General features: G+C 41.8%; 1 protein-coding gene across 7 annotated transcripts in view; it reads left to right on the forward strand.

Moving 5' to 3' along the window:
- usp32 (ubiquitin specific peptidase 32) overlaps positions 1 to 18,065 on the forward strand; it is a 33,881-nt gene that overhangs the window by 7,015 nt on the left and 8,801 nt on the right. For 2 of the 7 annotated variants that reach the window (XM_029170896.3, XM_029170895.3), the window contains exons 2-19: positions 899 to 1,026; positions 4,053 to 4,158; positions 4,488 to 4,606; positions 5,421 to 5,580; positions 8,430 to 8,561; positions 8,693 to 8,800; positions 8,979 to 9,094; positions 9,373 to 9,435; positions 9,709 to 9,792; positions 9,876 to 9,937; positions 10,014 to 10,116; positions 10,861 to 11,065; positions 11,235 to 11,413; positions 12,039 to 12,179; positions 12,478 to 12,643; positions 14,256 to 14,410; positions 15,158 to 15,239; positions 15,389 to 15,463. In XM_029170896.3, coding sequence (XP_029026729.1) covers positions 899 to 1,026; positions 4,053 to 4,158; positions 4,488 to 4,606; positions 5,421 to 5,580; positions 8,430 to 8,561; positions 8,693 to 8,800; positions 8,979 to 9,094; positions 9,373 to 9,435; positions 9,709 to 9,792; positions 9,876 to 9,937; positions 10,014 to 10,116; positions 10,861 to 11,065; positions 11,235 to 11,413; positions 12,039 to 12,179; positions 12,478 to 12,643; positions 14,256 to 14,410; positions 15,158 to 15,239; positions 15,389 to 15,463 — 2,184 coding nt within the window. The remainder of the gene's footprint in view (positions 1 to 898; positions 1,027 to 4,052; positions 4,159 to 4,487; positions 4,607 to 5,420; positions 5,581 to 8,429; positions 8,562 to 8,692; positions 8,801 to 8,978; positions 9,095 to 9,372; positions 9,436 to 9,708; positions 9,793 to 9,875; positions 9,938 to 10,013; positions 10,117 to 10,860; positions 11,066 to 11,234; positions 11,414 to 12,038; positions 12,180 to 12,477; positions 12,644 to 14,255; positions 14,411 to 15,157; positions 15,240 to 15,388; positions 15,464 to 18,065) is intronic. The other 5 variants (XM_029170899.3, XM_029170898.3, XM_029170900.3 and 2 more) reach the window with 4 other exon arrangements.

The following is an 18,065-nucleotide window of genomic DNA, read 5'->3' on the forward strand; positions in this document are numbered from 1 at the left end:
GTCTGTGTACATGAGGTCGCACCAGGGGATGTTTTGGGTCCACAGAGCGTTCTGGACGTGGCAGGCTCCATCAGCGTTTGCTGGGTGAAGTGACAATAGAGCTGTGTTTGAGTGCAGTGAGGCGGAGCGGCAGCTGGGACGCCGTCCTGGTGTCACACAGGAGGTGGAAGCTTCACTGGCCTGTGTTATGTAAAGAGAGCTCTCTGTGGTCATGCTGGTCAAGGTTAAAGTAGGTGTCATTACATGTGGAAACCATTAGTTAACGGAACTATAAACAGGAGACTCGTTAACTCTCTGCTGTTCAAGTCTTTGTTTGCTTTTGTAGTACTGTAGTGTGTATAGTACTTTAGCAGTAACTACAGTCATTATTACTGCTGATATGAGGTGTTTTAGCTCCACAGGTAACACTAATGAAAGATTTAGGGATTAGTTTGGTGCGTCTAGATAAGATCACTGTGCAAAGGTGACAAAAGTAAATGTTGATGCCTTAGACATGCTTTCCTTGAAGGGCCAAGTTTCTGGTCTACAATAACAGGAAGTGCAAATATGAAAACAATGTCTCTTATCATTCTGTTCTTGTAGAAAATAAAGCAAACTAAGCTTTAAGCTGTGTTGGCACAAAAACTTGTACAGATGGAGCTGCTTTGATCTACGGTAGTTTGTGAATTGACAGCAGGTTAATCTATAACAATATTTACAGCTTCTACATCTGGAAATGAACTAGTGTTCAATTAACATACATAATGTGGATTACTTCCCTCTGAGCTGTAGTACAGTCAAATTAGAACAAAATGGAAATACCATAGTAAAGCTTTTTTGAAATGTTTTCCTGATTTAGACTGCCAATTTCCTCAGCACCGATTGATAATGAAGATGATTTGTCTCTGCTTTTGTGTAGTCACTGATGTCGAACTGAAACGGCTGAAGGATGCCTTTAAGAGAACCAGTGGCCTCACCTACTACATGACCCAGCAATGCTTCTACAGGGAAGTGCTGGGTGATGGAGTTCCCCCTAAAGTGGCAGAGGTGAGGGATGTCACACACACACACACACACACACACACACACGCACACACACGCACACACACACACACACGTTATTCTGAAGGGATGAAAGAAACGAGGAGCAGCAAACCGCTCATTAGGTAGGACAGCAGACACGTGTGAAGCCGCGTTATACCATGTGATACCATTTCATCCATTCTCTGCTGTCGACTACATCCCTAAACAGTCTGTGGCTTGGTTGAACTTCTTGCTCTTCTGCTTTTATGACCAGGGCAGCAGTTACGGCAGTGACTAGTCCTGATGTGAGACTGCTGCTCAAGCAGAAACATTACTTTATCACTGTTCCTTTGAAGTCTGTCCAGAGTCTGTGGCCTGGGAGCTCAGTGAGTAGAGTGCCTGGGAAGCACGAGGTCACCAGTTTTACCTATTTACCTTTTTATCTGTGAACCATTTAATAAAATGGTGTTGAAACCACAAAGAAATTACTAAGCACCTAATCGCATTAGTGCTGCATTGTTATTTGAGGCTATGACCAGGTGAGGCTAAAACCACTAATTAACTCAACATAAAAAGAATAAAGAGTCAAATATCTTCCTTTATTGGTCTCATTTATGTGTGTGGATCCAGCTCAGCAGTTGGATGAATTATAGCTAAAATACAGCTGAAACATGTCAGAGCAGCTTGTTGTTAGACGTCTGCCACATTTGGACTTAGGTGATTCAGAAACTGAAGGTTTAGGGTTTGAACCAGCAGCAGCATGTCATCCTTATCACTCACTTCTTGTTTCCATTTGGGTAATTAACTTTTTTTATTGCATGATCCATTTTTTCAGGACATTTTTTGTAGTATTGATTTATATTAACCTTTTTATTTAATCTAACTGTCTTGACTATTGCATCAGCCAAATGTAAAGCTAATCACATCACATTAAATGAAAGTCACTGAATTGCCTCTATGACCACATGATGGTGCCTACACAGCCACAGGGTGGATATCCTGGAAGTGAAACAGACTGGCAGGAGAAACAGGAATAAAGAATGTGTCTCATTTATTTTAGGGTTCATATGTGACCTGCTGTGATCCAGCAACAGATCAATCCAGTGATCAGATCCCAGAAAATGTTTGAGGCCAGAATGTAGTTTTGAGTTTTAATGTGTTAGGAACGTTGGTCTCTGTCATGTAACAAAGGGCCACAGTCAAAACAGGCACAAAGAGAAGCCTCTTAATCATTTAGAGGTTGTCCAAAATAAGAAGCTTTTAAGTTGATGTAGGACACATGGGCCAGGCACAGCGTTTGGCTCCTAAAATAGCTACTCAGTGACTTTCTCTGACATGTCAGACCCTGCATGCCTCTGATGTTGTTAGCTGTTTAGAGAACTAGTAATCCATGTTGGCTGGGTAATTACCACAATTACTGTACTACTCTTGAGCCCATCCAGGCTGGGTGCTTCCTGGCACATTACACAGAGATGGAGAGGGTGCCAAAGATGGCAGACAGCAAATATATATATATATATATATATATATATATATATATATATACTCTCGACCTGAGTAATGTCACTGGGGGTGGGGGGTTGGGGGTTCTCTGACTTGACAACAGTTCTCCAGAGCCACACTGTGCAGCGTTTTCAGAGGCTTCCTGGTATTTTCCTGACCTTCACACATGGCATAGGATCAGTATGTATTGACACTTTAGCTCATATTCAGCTCTTATTTAAATGCTAAACACTGTTAGTGTAGTGTAGACTTAGTGCTGTGTTTAGTGTGTCAGGAGGCTGTGTTTGAGCTGTGTGACCACTGTGCAGCGCAGTCACAGATATTTACTGAGACACATGGCTTTGTTTTTCAGTCAAGCATGACCATTTCAATAGCTGCAAAGTCGTCTCAGACTTTTTTCCCGTTGGTGAATGACTGGTTTACATGATGGTGCAGCTCAGAACAGACATGTGGGATGAGGATGCACATCTGGGGCAGGATTTGCTTTCCTTGCCCACACCTTGTCCCCTCTTTTACTCTTTTTTTCCTATTTCTATCCTCCTGTGCTTTATTTCAATATTCCCACCTCTAACTTTAGTGAGCATAGGTTGCAAATGTAGTAGAATTTGTACAATGCTTATCGGGTGAAGTATATTTGATGAAAGAGGGAGGATCTGGGCTACGGAGAATATCACCGTGAATCAAGGTATGCATCATTATTAGGTAGCTTCTGTTTCTCTGGACAATTGAGATTTAACTAACTCTGAGAGGTCAAACAATGTAAAGTTGGTCAGAGGATGCAGCTAAGCTATTGGGGCAATGATCACAAAATCATCAAACGTGTTGTTGCAAATAGTAACAGGAGTCAGGAAATGTAAGAAAACTGTCAAAGATTTGCAAAGAATAAAAACATGATGCTCGAGGAATGGTCTAATTTCAGGTGATTTTGGACGTTTGGGATCAGATTGGTAGCAGTGGTACAGCAGCCTTCAAGAAGCCCAGGATGCTTACGTAGGACAACGCTCACACGCATCCAATATTCCACCGTGTGGCTTAAAGATTATTTCTAAATAATGTCACGGCCCCTTCCTCATTTGACCTAACCCCTGCTGAGAGCCTGTGGCTCCCTCTGTGGGTGATTTACAGTGAAGGAACACAGGTCCCTTCTGAACAGGGTCTGGGAGGAAAAAAGAAACTGACACAGGCTGTGTTTTATTTCATTTGGATGTTAGAAATGGTTATTAAATTGAGCCATTTGTTTATTGTTTGCACTTCTAGGTAAATGTTTTACATGTAGTTGTAGACTAATAGTTGCCCAATAGTTGTTGAAACACAGCCTCACTTTACTTTTCAGGTTTGAGGATTTGAAAACATATTGGACTGACTGAGAGCCTGACTGATTGTTCAATAATACAAATATCACTCAGATACAACTTGCCTAATAATTGTGCGCACAGTGTACATGCACTGAAAAATAAATGAACCTTTTGATGTGACGTGTGTCCTAACTGAACTGCCCACAGTTGTAGTGAACCTAAACGTGTCTCATCCTCTGTCCTGTGTTGTAGGTTATCTACACCTCTTTTGGAGGCTCATCTAAAGGGCTACACTTCAACAACCTGATTGTGGGTTTGGTGCTTCTGACCAGAGGGCGAAATGAAGAGAAGGCCAAGTGTAAGTTGATGATGACTGAACCATCTGTGCTTGTGCATTTAGTTGATTGATTCTTAAAGTTTAAATTTGACATTATGGTCAAATATAGCGGTTACCACTCAGTTAGCACTTATGTCACACCAAGAAAGTCCTGGCCTCAGTTTCTTTGGGGCGTTTGCATGTTCTCCCTGTGTCTGTGGACTGTTACTGGGCTCTCCGGGTTTCTCCCACAGTCCAAAGACTGTGTGACTGGTTGTTTGACTTCCCTCCTCTTGCCTCTCAGTGATAATAGTGGTTGTTGTTGTGCTGTTTTTAACATGTTTGATGTGTGTGTGTTCGTCCGTCCACAGACCTCTTCAGCTTGTTTGCCAATGACTTGGGTGGATATGCTGCCAGGGAAGATATAGAAGCTGTTCTGCAGGTCCTGGATGGGCAAGTTCCTCCGTCTCTCAACAAGTGCTTCGCCGAGGTCAGCAACCAGCATGGCCACTCATCACTCATATTGCATGTTGACTGCATATGTCAGTCCTTTGATTAGGATTCTAACAATGATTTACAGACTGAAATGCACATTACCACCCACATGCTGTCTGTGGATCAAACCACTGGTGTTAGGACAGAAGTGTTTATAGATTAGAGTTAGAGAAACAAACATGTGCATTTATAGTTCACAGTTCACTGAGTAGAAATACAACACTAGGTAAGGTAATACAATAGTAATACATTACTAGTCTCTTGGGCAATTCCTGACTACAAGCATTTGGGATTATATGTTGTGTCCAGGAAAGGAGCAGTCATGATGACTGATCGATTGTTATTAGCATGAGCTGTGATCCTGGCAAATTTAAAGGTCTATTCTCAAGTTGAGCAAACAGCTGATGTGTGTTACTGTTGGTGCCTCAAACACCCAACATGCAGTCGAATAGGGTGTCTATATAATCAGTTGTACATATATTCCATAGATACACTCCTAAACCAGGAGGACTTGCATAGATATCCTACCTTTCCTACCTGCTGCTATCAGACTCTTCAATCAGAACTGTTAACTACATTTGCTCTGGTCATGGATGTATGCTCTGTTATGGATGTGTCTTTGTATGGTTTCTCAGTGTTTTTCTGTCCTGTTGCTGTTGTGAGGTGCACTTTCCCACAGTTTTGTGTGTGAAAGGAATTGATGAGGTGGTGATAAAGTGGCTTCCCCCTCACTTTGGGTTGAATGATAAATCCACAGAAGACGGTTCAGATCAATGAACAAACTGTTTCTCTTTTGTTGTTGTTTCCAGGGCGACAAGGTAAACTATGAGCGATTCAGGACCTGGCTCCTGCAGAACAAAGAGGCTTTCACTTTGTCCAGGTGGCTTCTGTCTGGGGGCGTGTGTGTCACACTCACTGATGACAGCGACACGCCAACCTTCTACCAGACGCTGGCTGGCGTCACACATCGTAAGTTCGATGTTCATAACCTGGTCTGAGACATTTTCGCTGCTGCTTGTTTTTTTCATTTCTAAATAAAATTCTTTCTGTTGAATCAATTTATGTCTGTGTACAGTTAACTGGAGGAGCACCCTCCTTCCTGACTGTGAAAAACCAAAACGTGCACTTGTTTGCTTGTATAAACGTTTGCTAGCCTAGTTTTCCACAACATGTGCCCTACAAATGGAACTAACATCACGTTGCCACACCTGTTTCTCTGTCCAGCAAAGAATTAAACCAATGCTCAAATGCCAAGGAACTTTTGTTCAGTAGCTCTTGCCTTGTACTGATAACATGGGCGACTGGCTTATAGAAAAAAAAAAACATTTTTGTGTTTAGCTTCTTAAAACTATTCTGGTCACGTCAGTGTGATAATTTGTAAATTTGTAATTTTTTCTTCAGATTAAGAATTGACCAATCCGCAAATTTTGTATGAACTCAACTCAGTTAGTTATGAAGATGATGTGAGATCACATCAAGAGAGTTTAATTGTACTGTTAGAAATCTGAGCATGTTTCCAAGATCAGATCAGGACATGTACGAATGCTGTTCCTCCAGTTCAGTGAATTACATGGATACTTTCTGGTAGCTGTGTTATAGATGCTTTCAGTGGCAACATCCTCAAACAGATGCTTGAAAAAAATGTCCTGGAAATGCAAGTAGCATCTAGTCTGAAGAAGAAGCAAGCTGTTAACAATAGTACGGGGACTGTGTTGCTAATTGCCTGAACGGAATCACAGGTTGCTCTAGAGTTCTCGTCCCAGTGTCATCAGTGCACTGGGGGCATCGCTAATCTTCCTGTCCACTAAAGCAGCACTGGCCTGGAAGCTGGCTGCCATTTGCCAGAATCAGTGTTTCGCAGAGCATCTGCACTGATTACATGTGCTGTCACTGTCAAACAGAAGGATAAATGTCATTACACAGGTTTATAGCTACGCTTTTAAACCTTCAAATGCCATAAGTGGGTTTAAATCAATAATTTGATCCTTTTTTTTACTTTTTCTCCAAATTGCTTTATCCCAAAGTTGTGGTCTGAAAAGAACCTGCCTTGTCCTGAAAGCCTGCCTTTAATCTCTAGCTCATCCTCTTAGTGTGTGTGTGTGTGTGTGTGTGTGTGTGTGTGTGTGTGTGTGTGTGTGTGTGTGTGTGTGTGTGTGTGTGTGTGTGTGTGTGTGTGTGTGTGTGTGTGTGTGTGTGTGTGTGTGTGTGTGTGTGTGTGTGTGTGTGTGTGTGTGTGTGTGTGTGTGTGTGTGTGTGTGTGTGTGTTGGAGAGAGAGTGACTGACACTCTTGCTGGAGGTCATGACTCTTTCCAGAACGAGAAGGTAAAGCTTGACTCATGGCAGGGCTTATCACGGTGAATCCTCTTCTAGCATGCTAGCCTCCCACACTCTCACAATATTATCCGAGGAGAGATCCTGAGGAACAGCGGCGTTTGTTTGTCCGGGATGATGTAGGGAGTTCACTACGCTGCAGCTGGCTGTGGCAGCAGCTCTCCAAGGATGTTCCCTGGATCATGGTATGGTATCTCTGCTGCCACTCGGAGAGAGTTGCACCTTTAGGTGGGTATCAGACCAGCGGGGCGTCTTTTGTAGAGTCACGAGTAAACTAATGAAGTTTAAGGGGATCAGTACTGCGTTAACAGATGCTTCCTACCCAACGTTTATGATATTTTCTTAACAGCCATTATTAAAATAGGAAGTTGCTGTCCTCCTACTTCTCACTAACACATCATTTGTCCCAATAGTTAAACGATGAATAGACGCTGACATGTTCCATTGTGAGACTTAATGAATCTTAACTTCTTTAATAACAGCAGAGGTTTTGTGGTTTGGCTGGTTTGGTTATTTTTTTTTTATAGTTACTCCTTTCCCTGAGCAGAGTTCTCCCTGTTGGGAGGTGAGCCATTTTAAGGGTAATGGGTTTTATAGATTAGCAGTCAGATAGTTGGCAGCACTGCCGTTCTTCCCTGTCTGCTTCTGTGTGACCATGTGTGTGCTTGGTTTGCATTCAGCGAGCTTTGATAAATAAAGTAACATGGTACCTAGAGCTTGCTCCGTGCCATTAGCCATAACCCCCTTAATAATTAATCAGGCACACACTAGTTCCTCCTTGTGTTGTCTCCATATGGTCCACTTCAAGTTCTAAATCGTTTATTTCAGTCTCAGTGTTTGCTTCTTATGTGTTTAAGCTCAAGCTGTCAGAATGTTTAACAGCCCAGCTGGGAAACAACAGCAGAATTCTGCCTCCAACTGACTGATGCTTAATGTTTGTCATGTGTTACAAGTGTTTCAAAGTGTTTCAAAGGCTAACTGGATAGATGCTGAATCCTATTACCGTGAGTTGTGGATTATCATCATATCAAACTGAGGAGGCTTCTTCTGTGGCTTCATATACTATATTGGTTCCATCTGTAGAACTTGAGTCCAGTCAAACATGGGTGGGGTCATTTTAGGTGTGCAGTCATGTTTAGTTTGCACACTCACAGGTCACAGCCTGTGAGTGTAATGACATCACTTACTCTGTTGTTTAACTTTAACAGTCAGCAGTTCCTCGGCTTCTTTTGAATCATTTTCAGGCAGTTAAGAGTTGCTTTAAATGAACATTTACTCGTCATAATACCCATTATTATATTTGTTGGTAAAATTAAAGATAAAAAATTGTTGTTATTGCTATTATTCTGTTTTACCCTCTTAATTCAGTAGTCCAAGATGGCAAATCAAAATGATTCTGATTCAAAGCTTCCTAAGGGGAAAAAAAACAAACAAACACCAGTTTGTCCAGTCTCTTACTATATATTTGTTTCTATCTCTCCTGCAGTGGAGGAGTCGGACATTATAGACTTGGAGAAGCGCTACTGGCTGCTGAAAGCCCAGTCCAGGACCGGCCGCTTCGATTTGGAGACCTTTGTTCCGCTGGTGTCTCCTCCCATCCACGCCTCACTGAGTGAAGGTTAGACAATGTAATGGGGTTTTGTCTTAGAGGTGGTGTGCTTTTTATTGCCTCCCACTGAATGCATCCCCTTCTCTGACATTTTTGTATGAAATGCATGTGGCTCAAAGTCAATTTGTGTTTTCCTGCAGGCTTATTTCATGCCTTTGACGAGAATCGGGACAATCACATCGACTTTAAGGAGATCTCGTGTGGACTCTCTGCTTGCTGCAGAGGACCCATTGCTGAAAGGCAGAAATGTGAGCCTGCTGAGGTTTTCAGTCATGAGTCCTAAACGTTAAATAGTCAAAATAACTTGGACAGCGTTGTTGGTGTTGTCAGTAGTCATTTTGTGCTTGAATTATGAAGAAGCCACTCTATCATTGTCATATTACATATCACAACCTGCACTATGCTCCTTTTTTTCCCATGGGTCAGTTTGCTTTAAAGTGTTTGATGTGGACCGGGATGGGGTTCTGTCTCGAGATGAGCTCCATGAAATGGTGGTGGCCCTGCTGGAGGTCTGGAAGGACAATCGCACAGACCTGCTCCCTGTAAGTTCAAAAGAATAAAAACACCATCCAATCACCTGTAGGTCCAGAGAAAACATGAGACGCTTTGCTTCCAGATTATTTCTCGTGTCATTAATGCCCCAAAAACAAAAAATAGTGTATCTACGCCTACATATCAAGGGTCAGAAGCTGCAGAGAGCTGCATACAGTCATTGTTTGGCAGTACTGTGTTATATACCTGTATCCAGTTTTACCTCCATAACTGGTGTACAGTTTTATTTGTTTGCTGCTCTGTGCTGACGTGCTTTCTTACTCTTCAGGAGCTGCACAGTAGCGTATCAGACATAGTGGAAGACATCCTGAAGATGCACGACACAACCAAGGTGAGACATAAACTGCAGCCCTTCCTGAGACAGAATTGTGTTTTCAGTGGCTGTAAAGGTCCAAGCATCATCTATCGGCATGTTCTCCTCACTGGGAGATGCCCAATTCACCTACTGTACAGTCTTTTCCAGTAACTAGCCTTTTTGCCTTACCTCTAAGCTGATTTCACTCCCAATACCTTAGCTGATAAACAGTGTTTTTTTGGGGGGGAGTTTCTAAGGCTGTGTGGGCATCAGTCAGTCTAACCTGTGTGTTGTTTGGATCCTGACTAGCTGGGACACCTGACACTGGAGGACTACCAGATCTGGAGCGTGAAGAGTGCCTTGGCCAATGAGTTCCTAAACCTGCTTTTCCAGGTTGGTACATTCAGGTATTTGGATACTCTTGGGCGACGCGGAAGTGTTGAATTATTTTTTTGTCCTTCTCTATGTTGGTTCAGGTTTGTCACATAGTCCTGGGGCTCCGGCCAGCTACTCCTGAAGAGGAGGGACAAATTATCAGGTGCTGTACTAATCCCATTATTGCCACCGCTCCTGCAGAACTTTGAGGAATGATCTTTGTTTGCGTTTATGTATAGGGGTTGGTTGGAGCGAGAGAGCAGGCATGGGCTCCAACAAGGCCAGAACTGGTTCCTCATCTCCATGCTGTGGTGGCAGCAGTGGAAGGACTACGTTAAATATGTAAGTCAGGACACACTGAATGATCACCCAACAGGCATTATCCTACTGATTAGACGTATGAGCTGCAAAGTGGTCGAAGCATCTTCTTACACGAATAATCAGAAAATGAGGTAAAAAGCAGATGTAGTAGTAGAACCTTATTCATACAACTTTTCCTTTTCATCCACATGAGTAAATTATTATGAAATAAATACCGGGTTGTGAGTTTTAAAACTCCTGAGTGAATAAGCAACATAGGCTTAGTTTTGTCTTAGCTGCACTTTTAGGTTCAGCTTGTTGAGACAACTATATGATCTTCTAAACAGTTAGCACCAGTAGAAGGGTGGACTTTGCTCTGATAGTCAACACCAAGTGGGTGTAAAGCCATTATATAATGGGTTTACAGAGAGAGTTGCATATTCCTCTTGGAATATCACCTGATCCTCTGTCTTAGTTATGTGCTTTACACACATAAATAGTAAACTATTGTAAGAACCATCCAGAGATATGATCATGATCCATATCACTATGAAATAAGGTTCAAGCAACGACTGAGTGTGATTTACAGAAGAGGAGTTGTAGGTTTACTACTGTTGAATAGTCCCAGCTGTGTTTCTCTCTGGTCTGCAGAAAATGTCTTTATTTAAAGTTAAAAACGAGACATGCATGTATCTTATTATGTGTAACGTGTCAGTTTGAACCCAGTGAAGGTCTGTCTGTAATGTAATGGGCTGAAGTGGACCTTATGCCTTTAAACGATGACAGGGCAGTCCCTGCTGTCTTCCTCTTCAGGAGCATCACGGCATCGTGGTGGAGCAGCCTTCCATCCTGAGCTCACTACGAACTCCACTGGCCACAGTCATCGTGGAGCCCACACATCCAGACAGACTGGGAACCTTCAGCACAGCCAGCCCCACAGAGGAGAGGTCGCCTGATGCTGTCTCCAGTGCCTCTGAGGCTACAGAGGCTGGTCAGTCAGTAGCTTCCTAGGGCCACCTAGAGTCTTGTTTTCAAGTACCCGTTAACAGAAGTCATGACTCACAATCTGGAATGTGTTGTCAATAATTGAAGTACGAGGTCGCCTTTTATGTGTCTTTTCCACCACACGTAAGCCGTCCCCTGTTTTTCCCTTCCTCCAGCTCTGAGCCCTCAGATGGTTTCCTCTGCCTCAGAAAGCTGCTTTGCTCGACAGCACAACATATCAGACAACAACAACCAGTGTTTTTCTGGAGCCAATGGCCAACTCGCCTCCCAGCTAGCAGCACAAAGACCTGGAGCGATTGACAACCAGCCTCTGGTCACCACTGACCCCATGAAGGCAAGGACAACTCGTGTGTCTGTGTGCGTTTAATTTCAGCTTAGTGGAACTGAATTTCATGGGTAGTGTGTAAGTAGAGTAGAGTGCAAACTGCCACATGAACACACTGCCCATCCTATTTACATTATGGTGAGCAATGGAATTACTAGTAACAGTCAGGTCACATCTGACTCCAGAAATATGCAGCACATCTTAAACTGTAATGCCTCTTGAATTCATTTAATCCAGGGAACATTAGTTTGCTTTTTTAGTTTTTTTTCTTCTAAGACAGAATAAAGTTTTACTGTGTCAAACATAACGTCAGGTTCTTTTTTGTGCAACAGATAATAAGATTTTAAGTTTAACTTGCATTATTATTATATTACATTAAAAAAGAACCTACATTACATCCTCATGTATAATGCATTTTGAACATCTCGAAACTCATCCTTTTTAAAAAAAAGCTATGTTGTACAGTAATGAGCCACAGTTGTTAATCAAATGTTCGTTGTCCTGTTCCTTTTCTTGCTTTTCATTTCATTTATTATGTATATCTAGCTGCCAGCCTGTGCACAGCATCCGTGTGCTGTCTGTCTGTCATTCTAGTCCCCAGATAACGTTTGCCCCATGTGCTCAACCCCTGCAGGCTCCCACTTTAACCATGGAGGGGGCCAGACTGAAGCACACCTTGCAGCTTGTGCCTGATCGAGACTTTGAGACGGTGCCGGAGCCCGTGTGGCGGGCACTCTACCACTGGTATGGTGCTAACCTCAGCCTGCCACGACCGGTGAGTACCAGCAGCTCAGACTAAAGCTCCAGTCCAGTCATAAAGGGCTGGGTTATACTATAAGTAAATATAAATAAATAACTATAATAGTAGATGTAGTAAACTGTAAATTAACAGATACATCATACATTTCAGATACATTTCAAACCTGTCAAACTTGTTTTCAGGGTTGTGTCATGACTTGGTGTGAGAATATGAATATTATTAACAAATGAACTGTCACAGTTGCCTCCCAGGTCAGACTTCCCTCACCAGAAAAAGACAGCAGGTCCCCACTGAAACCTTTAATTCCCTGCAGGTCATCCTGGAGAGCAAGACAGGCCAGGCAGAGCTGGAGCTCTTTCCCCGCTACCTCCTATTCCTGCGACAGCAGCAAGCAACGCGTTCTCCCCAGTCCAACATCTGGGTCAATATGGGTATGACCAGCCTGCGAATGTTCCCACCGTATTTAAACCCACCAAGAGGTAATGTAAGCCTGCAGCAAGACCAGAGCAAGCCGTCGACAAACGCTTCCCTGAGCTTCCCCATTTAATCTTCCCGTAGTGGATTCTGTGGCCCTGAAAAGAAATGAATAATAAGGAAGTCTAATAAGAATCACAGATTTTGCCATTCAAGTAAAGCTGGAGAGAATATAATAATAAGAAGAATAATAATGTTATTATGTGTTATGTATTATTAGTGTGCGTGCGTGCGTGCGTGCGTGCGTGCGTGCGTGCGTGCGTGCGTGTTTATAGATGGATTTACTTACAGGAACTTTTTATTGTCTAAACCTATGCAATTAATTGGAAAATCAAACAAATAGCAACAGTAGCAATATAATAAATAAACTGGAAGCTGAAATGCCACCAAAACATGATATGTAAAGTTTATCAATTCAAATATAAATTAGTAATACTTAATCTATTTTCACATTTTTATTCTTTCAAGTTTCAGTATTTCCAACTTTAAGCTTCAAATGTTTTTGGTTTATTACAGTAATCTATATTTTGGTTTTTAATGAACACTTGAAGATGATCATCTTCAATTGCCTCGATTTAGCAGTTTCATGAATAAAATAACTTGAGAGCTGAGAGCTTATGAGCCAGTGTTGTTCCCAGTGAACGTCCTCAGACCGAGTCACATACTCCATCAAATAGGAAATTATATATTCATCCTTTATGGCAAAACCATCGTATTGACCACTTGAAAACTATCTTGAACTATCATTTAAACCCACTTCATTCGAAGTATTGTCACTTAGGCTTCACTGGTAATGGCTCATTCAAAAGTTAACCACACTCAGAATATAGGGTAACTCCTTTCAGTTTACCCCATCAGGGGTCGCCACAGTAAATGATTCGCATGATTGATTTGGCAAGTTTTTATGCCGGATGCAACTCCTCTCTGAGGGGATTGAACCCCTGTCCGACATGAGTGCAAGGCACACTGCGCCACGGCCGGGGCTTTGACCACACTCACATTCTAATTCAGACTAATCAAAAGTCTGATTGAAAATTCGAATGAAATATTAAATTGATCTTTAAATCACTTATCAATGAGGGTCTATATTAATATTGTATTCAAACAAGCTTTTTAGTCCTGTCTGTGTCTCTCAATACTTCTGACCAGGATAGAGGTCATCAGATAAGGCTGGTCCAGGCTCTATGACTTAGTCTACAGAATGTCTCCAACTGAGGCAGCAGTGCAGCTCCTACTCGTCTCATTCATACTAGAACTGAATGGCAAATTTGTGATGGACAAGGCTGCAGTATGTGGCATTAATACACAGATGAAAGTGATTAATTTGATCAGTAATCATCAGCAGTATGTTGAACCTGTATTTAACTATACTAATATCAGTTGATTTGCATCTGATTTAATTCCAACCACTAAACTGATTGACCAATCAACTATGCACTGATTGAAAAATAGTCCGTTCTTGCTGCTTCCTTACAACTAATCCTAAGTGGGCACCTTGCTGTTTTTGGAACTGATGTTAATGAGGGTAGATGCTGTGTCTGTGTTTGTTTGCATTCAGTTATTTTTAAGACAAATGAATAAATGGTCTCTCATGGTCCACTGTCCTCGCTGTACCAGGCAACGTGCCGTCCCCCAACGCTCCTCTGAAGAGGGTGCTGGCCTACACGGGCTGCTTCAGCCGCATGGCCACCATCAAGGACGTCCACTTGTATCTGTCCCAGAGGCTTCGCATCAAGGAGGAGGACATGAGACTCTGGCTCTACAACAGTGAGGTGGGACACAAAGCTGACACTAAGAGAGTAAAGAGCTTCTCTGATGTTTATCATTTTGATGTAGCTGATTGTCATCTTCGCTACTGACAGAACTGAACCCACTTACAGATTAAAAAGGCCGAATATTTCCATGGTAGATGACCAGGCGTTACCTTTACAAACTAAAAAACAATATTCAAATACTAAAATTTGAAACATAATTAACATGTTCAGATATTGAGATACCTGGGTCCAGCCCTAGACATTACAGTATGTGGCATCCCCACAGCTTTAGCAGCTTGGAAGCCTTAAGGTTGGACTGTCTATGGGACCTCCTGCATACCCTGCTACTGTACACACATTAACTCTGAAGTACAACAGCTCGGATTCCACTAGAGCATACAATGTTTTTACAACTACAGGTTATAGTAAAATATTGTACCTATAGCCCACTTTAATTTTCTGAAGGTTAATCCCATCTGCAGTAAACCAGTTGTTTCATATTAGTCAATCAAATGTATTCCTTTTTTTAATTTTACAGATCTGGTGCAGATCTATAACATTAACAAATCCAACTCTTATGTATTAGATTTGTATTAAATTGAATTTTAACATTGAATTTAAACATGAGTATTTTAGAATTTGTAGTGATGTTTGTGAGAATTCACCCTGTAACGTCCCCCACCTCTGCTGCTGGCATGTTACTATGGTCCAGTGGTCTACACACAGATGTTGTAGTTTCATATTTGCTATTTCTTTGTTGTACAGAACTACCTCACCCTCCTGGATGATGAAGACCACACACTGGAAAGTCTGAAGATACACGATGAGCAGCAGCTGGTTATTGAAGGTCTGAACCTCTTCACTTCTTCCTATTTTGCTTTTCTGTTTAATGAACAAAATGTCCATATCTGTGCTTTGATGCTTACTTATGATTATCCATGCATAATTATAAATAAAAAATAAAAATAATTTAAACCTTTGTCTCTTCCTCCACAGTCAGAAACAAAGACATGAGCTGGCCTGAAGAAATGTCTTTCATTGCTAACAGTAGTAAGATGGACAGACACAAAGGTAGGCTGAAAGTAGAATGCCTTAGCCTTGGTTGGACTATTTAAGGGAAGGTCTCTGAATTGATAAACTGTACCTCTATTCAGGGTTCTACAGCCAACTTAACAATGCACCTAAACACAACATACTATATATGTATACTTATACTCTGAAAGAATTAAGAAGTGATATCAAAGCAAAGGCTGGCAGACTGAGAGACAGGAAGTGTTCAGCATATACAGTAGGATCAATGACCTGGGGACTTAAAAAAAATCATAAATCAGCCCACACATAAAGGTACATGTTAATATGTTAATATACTAAGTTCAGTATAGGTTACATTCCTCGCACGAGTGGACAAACCTGTTCTCTGTTTCAGTCTAATCAAAGAAGAAACTTTATTTATCATTTAGGGGCAGTCCAAGGCATGACATGTGAGCAGCATGTCAGCTGTATATAACAACTAAATAAGATCTTCATTATGTGTAAGATTAAATAATAATCAACAAAAATAGTAAGTAATAAAATAACAAAATCAATAAATAACTGAAAAAAAAGGAAGAGAAAGAAAATTGATACAATAAAAAACAATACAAGTGATTGCATTAAAAGTAAGATGGCTTTTGACACAAAGGTAGCTCTCCTCTGAGTTTTGCAGGAGGTGCAGCGAAGCTGCCAGCACAGGGAGGGGTCTCAATAATCTAGCCTGCTAGCCTGAGTTCCTGCTGATCTTGGGTTTGGGACAGTGTTCTAATTTGTTGGCCAAGGATTTTGGAGCACACTTTGATGCAGTTCTGCAGTTGATTCCTGTTCTGTAGGGTGGTGGAGTAGACCCAGGAGGTTATGGAAAATGTGGTGATGTGTTCTATAAAGGAGTAGTATAAAGTCATCAAAGTGCTCCCGTTGACTCCAAAGGAGCTGAGATTCCTGAGGAGGTATTGAGGCTGGTGACACGTACTTAAGAATGTCCTTAGTGTTGGAGGAGAACTTCAGCAGGTTGTCAAAGGTGGTTCCCAGATATTTGTACGCCTTGACTAGTTTCACTGGGGCTCCATGGATGATATTAGTGACCTCTGCAGCCATATCTAAATTTATATAAAGCCACCACAATTTATTTGGGTTTATCAGTGTTCAGTTCCAGGTGGCAGTTGTATCACCAATTCACAAACTCCTGCAGGACTTGCCTGTGGCGATGTGAGTGGCCCGACAGCAGAAACACTGTCTCAACAGTGTTTCAAAGACTTTGTCATCTGTGTATTTCACAAGGTGATGATTGGGTCGGGTAGATCTGCAGTCACCTGTGTACAGGATGAAGTACACAGCCCTGTAAGGAGCCAGTTGAGGTGTCCATGGTGAAGCGTGATGAGAGCCTAGTGACCAGTAGGTGGGGCTGCAGGGTGTCGAAGGCTAAGGAAAAGTCAGCAAACAGTAGTCTGGCTGAAGTATCAGGGTGTTCTAGGTGTTTGTGTACAGTGTCCAGGGTGAAAGCATCATCTACTCCTCTGCCTGCACGATAAGCAAACTGAAGTGGATCCATCAGAGTTTGTTGTTTTGATCATGTAGTTTTTGATTGTTCTCTTCATGGCTTTCATAGCTAGTGATGTGAGAGTTCCAGGTCTCAAGTTATTCAGGGTTTTGATGCTATTTGTCTTTGGGATGGGGATGACTGTGGTGTGCTTTTAGTGCTGAGGGATTGTGCCACTAAGCAAGAATAGAGACACACTGCCTAGCGGCTGCGCGCAGTGTTTCAGGACTCTTCCGCTGATGTTGTCTGGTCCGTGTGAGCTGCTCTCCCGGTCTTCTTAGGAGCTAGTGAAGGTAAATGCCTGTGAATTGTTTGTCGAGTCTTCATATTGTTTCCTCAAGATAGATGCTAAAATCTGACTGGAATCTGGTGTAAAAGAAGTTCAGGTCATCCGAAAGGGATGTGTTGGTGTTGCCCTCCACCCGTATGATTCTGCAGTCAGTGATTGTGGTGTTCATAGGCCATGTTTTTTAGGCCCTGTCAAGCGGAACGGAGGGTCCAGTTGGTGAATTTCTGCTCCACTTTGTACTTTTATATCTCAGCTTGGTGATTTTGATTGCTCGCTTGACTACATTTCCAGTATAAAAGGTTCTTTTGTTTTTGTTTATAATCTCTTTCAGCTCCTTTCTAATCCAGGGCTTGTTGTTAGGTAAAACTGTTACTGTTTTCGATGGAATGATTCTATCAGCAAGTATATACAGTATGATATAACTGTCTGCCTATGTGCTGATGACACTGATGGAGGATAGTAGGCTGTCCCAGTCTGTGCAGTCACAGCAGCCTTGTAATAATAGGATACTTTCAGCTGATTTGCTGAAAGTAGCTGAAACATTTAAAACACATGAAAATAGCTCAAGCATGTAAAGCATACATGGATGTATCTGAAGAGAATTAGAAAATTAGAAATTAAATTAGAAAATTGTTTAAACAGTGCTGAATATTTGCAGTAGAAGCTGAAGTAATTTCAATTGGAGGAAACTTGAAAAAGATTTGATAAAAGAACTGCTGAAAATCAAAGAAGGGTGTAAAGGTCTGCTTAGTTTGCTGAAATATAGCCAAATGTATCAAAATACTGTAGCTAAATATTGTAATTAAATAGTT

This window comes from Betta splendens, chromosome 13 (genome assembly GCF_900634795.4).
Source record: "Betta splendens chromosome 13, fBetSpl5.4, whole genome shotgun sequence".
Taxonomy (NCBI): domain Eukaryota; kingdom Metazoa; phylum Chordata; class Actinopteri; order Anabantiformes; family Osphronemidae; genus Betta; species Betta splendens.